Source organism: Hibiscus syriacus, unplaced genomic scaffold, assembly GCF_006381635.1.
Source record: "Hibiscus syriacus cultivar Baekdansim isolate YM2019G1 unplaced genomic scaffold, ASM638163v2 tig00112285_pilon, whole genome shotgun sequence".
NCBI classification, from domain to species: domain Eukaryota; kingdom Viridiplantae; phylum Streptophyta; class Magnoliopsida; order Malvales; family Malvaceae; genus Hibiscus; species Hibiscus syriacus.
The window spans coordinates 2,646,624-2,652,182 of NW_024063293.1; the positions used below are offsets into that span (position 1 = coordinate 2,646,624).

The 5,559-nt window shown below is 32.0% G+C and overlaps 1 protein-coding gene across 1 annotated transcript; it reads right to left on the bottom strand.

The window, feature by feature from the left end:
* Window positions 1–237: 237 nt before the first annotated feature.
* On the bottom strand, window positions 238–4,059 carry LOC120177306 (TBC1 domain family member 15-like). Its single transcript, XM_039183498.1, has 11 exons — window positions 3,907–4,059; window positions 3,681–3,776; window positions 2,776–2,879; window positions 2,226–2,410; window positions 1,731–1,853; window positions 1,559–1,647; window positions 1,232–1,337; window positions 897–994; window positions 499–762; window positions 332–415; window positions 238–252 (listed from the first exon to the last, which is right to left on the bottom strand). The coding sequence occupies exons 1-11, from the start codon at window positions 4,012–4,014 to the stop codon at window positions 238–240; spliced, it is 1,272 nt and encodes a 423-aa protein (XP_039039429.1). The 5' UTR covers window positions 4,015–4,059.
* Window positions 4,060–5,559: the final 1,500 nt, after the last annotated feature.

Below are 5,559 nucleotides of genomic sequence, written 5' to 3' on the forward strand. Positions count from 1 at the left end.
GTTATTAATGATAATAATCATTTATATACTAACATGAACTTAAGTTCAATTGTATTAAATATATTTAGCTTAATCCTTTGGAACTTAATTATTATATTATCATTAAATGAAATTTTAACTTGAAAAACAATAACTTTTACTCGTAAATTTCCATTTAATCAAAATATTAATACAAAAAATACGTGGAAAACTAAAAAGAAAAGATGAAGACAAAAATAGAAAGTTGATGATCTGCAGCTAGGGTTTCTTGGTCTGCATGGTAAATAAACAAATGAAAGATGAGTCTTCTGACCCTTTAGCTAACTACTTCATACATATGAATAAAGCCTACCTTTTTCAAGTACTTGTCTTGTAACTTTAATGCCTCTTTACATGCTTTCTTGGCATCCAAGTTTCCTGTAACATTACCCAATATCTGGAAAAAAGAAAGAGATATACATGATCGGAGGAATGATTCTGGTCCGATGGTAAAACATTAGGGATGGAAGTGAGGCGTACCGAGACAACGTCATCCAAACCCTTAGCCTCTTTTAGAATCTGCTTATGCTTGGTCTCAAGAACACCTGCAACAAGGAAAACAGCGAGCGCGTTGTTTTGATCCCCGTGACCCTTCTCCATGTTTTTCCTCTGGAATTTCCCGCACTGCTTTAGCATCTTTTGATTTAATCGTCCGGAGTCGTTATCTTGGTCTCCATCGGTATCTCCATTGGTCTGCTCATACGACCAGAAGATATTCGGGTTGTACTCCATTGCCCACATCACCTGTCTTAGAATAAGCATACATGAAGAAACTGATGACTCCCAACAATCTAAAACAACAAATGAAACCTAAAATTCTCTCAAAGATATGATAACTTTCTTAAACGTAAAGTAGAGCCAATCTCCTTTCCTCTCACCTCCCAAAGATACAATGAATCAACAAAGGAGAACTCTCTCCGGAAAAGTACCATCAGCATGCGGAATGCAAACAAGTACTCCCCACCATCTAGATCCTCTGTCACAGAAATCAAAAGAGATTTTAGTTAAACATTAAATAAAATTGCAGGACTATGAAGATGCAAGGAAACAAGGCATAACCACAAAGCATTGTGTTTCGGTTACTCTTAATGTCCATGAAAAGAATTAAATTTCTTCACCCGAATCGTTAATCCATTGAGTTGCACATAAGGTTTCAGAGTAAAACCATAAATAGAATGAAAGTTACGAAAAAAGGGTGTAAACGAACACATACCAAGGTGTTTATGAAGCTGAGGGTCAACAGTTTTAATTACTTGTGAAAGTGTACCAAGCTGTGATTGCACTCCTATTGAAGTTGAACTACACCTAAAATTTTCCCTCTGTTGAAAGCAAAAGTTTTACATGAATCTTCCCCCATAAAATGATGTATCAGCATATATTATATACCATAGTTATCAATCATAAGATGCCACTTGAACAGAATAGTAGTTCATAAACCACACACACTAATTGTATGCAATGAAATACTAAAAGATAATGAATATCAGTCTTCACTGAAGCAATTTTTCAAACAACAATCCTGTAAGATGTATAAGTATACCAGTCTTCGCATTGCACGCTCAAAACACCAAAACGTGTCTGCTTCATTTTCAAGAAGGATTACCATCGGAGAGCATATGTCGTTCATTCCTGATCATCAAATAATAAGCTAAAATGTTCGAAGAAGAAGAAAATTCCAGCTTGGTAATCAACTATGCAATCAAGTAACTCGCCTTGAACATAACCAACATCATCATCTAACCATGAGTATATAGCAAGAACATCCCAAAGTTTTGCCTGATTAGCTTTTTCCTCATAAAAGACAAGTGCTCGGTCAGTTCGAACAACATCCAAGCCTACAAGCCAAATGCATCAAGTGCACTGAGGACAATTGAAGTTTCAACAAAACTATAATTATGACTATTGGATAGATGCATAATAAAACCATTTATAAGAATCACGCTTTCTCAAATAGGATTTTTCTAACAATTATAATAGCTTACAACATAGAATGTCAGCAATCATCTAGGGTAGAAATCTACAAGTTGCAAGGCTTAAGAATCGTGTCTTAAAAAGAGAAGGTCATAAAAAGGTAATAGATTGGCCTAATTAAAGTCTTAAAGGGTATCTATCAATCAAAGTAGTAAAAATGTTGAACAGCTCAAGAAGGTATATAAAGTATATAGCAGATCCGATCATTTCAGCATGAAATTATACCCCATACATACCAATTTGATGCAATGAAAGCATCCACTGAGCCACTTTCTTGTCTGAAACAGCACTAATCACGTTGCAACCTTCAACTTCTATTGGTTGGCCATCATCAGTGATAATTGGTGTTGTAATGAAATCTCCGGTACCAATGACAGATACCATATTCTGGCATTCAGTTTTCCACATGGCATACCTCTCCCTGGGTGGTTAGTGCGATAAATTAAATCATAATGTCCAATTTAAGAAAAGAAAAACATGGATGATTATAGAAAGAAAAGTCAGAATAAGAAACATGGTTCAAAAATAAAATTAGAAAATCAACACCATGCTTGAAAATGGTTAACTACCTAAATGCATCTTTAGAAACAAAATGATCTAGGAATATAAGATTGCATAATCAATGGAAAGAGCTATAAAAATTTAATCGGATCAAGATATGAAGTGGTACTAAAATTTAGAAGTGAAAAAGAAAGACACGTGAAATCATGAATAATTTATACTTTTTGAGACTGCTAACATCGATTTACTAGCTCTACATGTCGAATTGTAAGGTAAGGTTGCTACCTCCTTTGCTGTCTAAGCTCATTGCGATCCTCAAAGGTACTGTTAGGATCATAGCAACCTAGCAGGAACTCCCAGACTAACCCTTTGATTGAAGGGTGAATACCCTACCGTAACAAATCAACTAAAATCAATAATAATACATTGTTGATATTTGATAAAAGTTGCATAAGTTTCAACAGATGTAAATATGCAAAGCATATGCAAACCATACCACTGTAAACAGACACAAGAGACATCAGTATAATTGTGGTTATATAGATGGTTAAAGGCTTCAAAATGAAAAAGAGCAGAAACCCAGTTGAATGACAACCGTGAAAAAGGTAGAAAACTGCAAGGACATGAACACATGAATCGGATTTGGAAAGAGAGAGAGTAGTAAGTTTGAATTTCTATTCCTTTATATTGTGTAGGTTGGAGCTGAATACAAATTTAACAATCACAATGTTTCATTGTATTTTTTCATAAACGCATCAAATTTGCTCCACATATGTGCTAATATATGATGCAAGAGTAAATCTATATACCAGATCAAACTATTTTGCATTATCTGAGCAAATTTACTTCACTAAAACCCCCTGAGTTTTTTTTTTTAAAAAAAAAGAACAATGATGTTGATTTCATTTGGGTGCTTAGACTACAGAGCAGATCGAGGCAATCTCATATAGAACGAAACTCCATAATGGACATTAAATTTTGATTTGAATAAGTCTTCTTTGAAATCATATCTCAAACTTTGTTTTATCTTATACTAATCAAATGACCAAACTATCCAATATCTCAAATGTTGCAACTTAATCCTATGTCAATGTCCAAATGCCTCTGTCTGTTCTTGGATCTATATTGTCTGTATAAATATAAATGTAGGCAAGTAACAGAACCATAAACAGAACTAGAAAGAAGCTAACCCCTCTCTGTATCCGTCTAAGAACTTTTGCCATATCCAGGCGACCCTCTTCAGAGAATGCAGTATGCCATCTTCTTCCACTGAGAGTTTTCCCTGCCTGATGAAATTGATAAGTATCACGAGTGCATGGCCAATAAAATGATACACGTCTAATAAAAAACGCAGGCTTACAAACAGAATCAAACTGAAACTTTGAGTAAGGGAAGTGGTGAGTAAATGATGCACACCCTGGGTCTAAAGCGGGTCTTTGGCATATCAGCAACACATTCTGGTCTTATAGGATAGAAGGTCTCCAACTCTTCTGTTCCATCTTTTTTACCAAATATCTTTGCCATTTGCTATTTGCTATTGCTTCCCAATCAAAGGTTTAAAAGATGGACCTAATCGTTTGCAGATATTTAGCAATATCTGAAAATCATAGAAAACTGTGAATATGATCATTGAATTCATTGCTAATGTCAAACAGAAAGAAAGATGTTATGAAAAAAAAGGCATTATCACAAGAAATAGAAAACATATTGGCCTTGTTAAGTAATTCAACACTATACCATTCGAATGACACATTAGTTTCATTGAATCATTCTCTAGAAACCCAGAAATCCCTCCTTTGAATTATCATCAGACCATAAAGATAAAACTCAAAAATGCCTAAAATTCAAATATCCCTCTGCCCCACAGTCATGGAAGATCCAAACCCAAATACAAGGAAATCAAAACAGAGAACCTGATTAAGAGACGTGTTTAAAAATTGTATCCTTGCATATTGTTATCATCAAATCATCATCATTTAAAGCTTACTTATAGAGTGAAATGCAAATAGAAGCAAACTTTGTGGTAGGCAGGGACACGAAATGCTACAAAGTTTTCGTTTCATGAGACAATGAGGAAAGGGGAAAAAACAGCGAGGAATGAATGGTGAGACAGGATAGGTCGCTTTGGTTGTTAATGGTGACACAAGAAAAAAGGTTACTTTATTTTAAACGGTAAAATGTTGCTGTTAATGGGAGCCATAGGCTAATTAAGTGATCATGCTTTTTCTTTTTGGGATTTGATTATCCCAAAGCGGCAAACATGAATTCATAGATTTACTATTTCCTTTTGGCCTAAGAAATATGGTATGCATTTTAGATAGAGAAAATAATACATATTTATCCCTTTATTCAATAGTAATATATGGAGATAGTATTATGTGTATAGACTAACTTATATAAAAATACGTTAAAGATCGAATGTAATATATATCTTTAAAAAATATGATTTTAATAATAATAATATAAATATTTAATATTTTATTTAAGTGATAATTTTAATAGTTTGGTAATTGTATAAGTCAGTATATTGTTTATATATCATTTAAGTCTTAATCTAAACATTTTTTAATACAAAAGGAGAATGATGTGTGTAGACACTCATTTTCGCCCGAATTTTTTTCCCTTTCACTTATTTTTTTTAATTTAATTTAATTTATGATATGTAGTTTGAAGACGGTTTTTTTAAAAGTATATATATTATATATAGTTTGAAATCATTTCGAAAATTATATAATATCTGGTTTTAAATATTTTTTGAAAACTTATATATATGGGTTTTAAAACATTTTGAAAAAATATATAATATATAGTTTTTGAAAAATGTTTTGAAAATATATATATTATATAGATTTTGAAAAAACATTTTAAAAATATATACTATATGGTTTTTGAAAAACATTTTGAAAATACATATAAATATAGTTCTAAAAAGATTTTGGAAATTATATAATATATAGTTTTAAAAATATTTTTGAAAAATTATATAATATATAGTTTTAAAAAAACATTTTTGAAAACTTATATAATATTTTTAAAACATTTTTTTGAAAACTATATAATATATAGTTT

What these genes read in the sequence shown, in the direction of transcription:
- LOC120177306 (XM_039183498.1), bottom strand. Translation starts at nt 4,014, where the DNA reads ATGGCAAAGATATTTGGTAAAAAAGATGGAACAGAAGAGTTGGAGACC. An exon ending in ATTCATTGTATCTTTGGGAG is followed by an intron (nt 763 to 896) that starts GTGAGAGGAAAG and finishes ATTCTAAGACAG; the next exon opens with GTGATGTGGGCAATGGAGTA. An exon ending in GTTTGGATGACGTTGTCTCG is followed by an intron (nt 416 to 498) that starts GTACGCCTCACT and finishes TCTTTTTTCCAG; the next exon opens with ATATTGGGTAATGTTACAGG.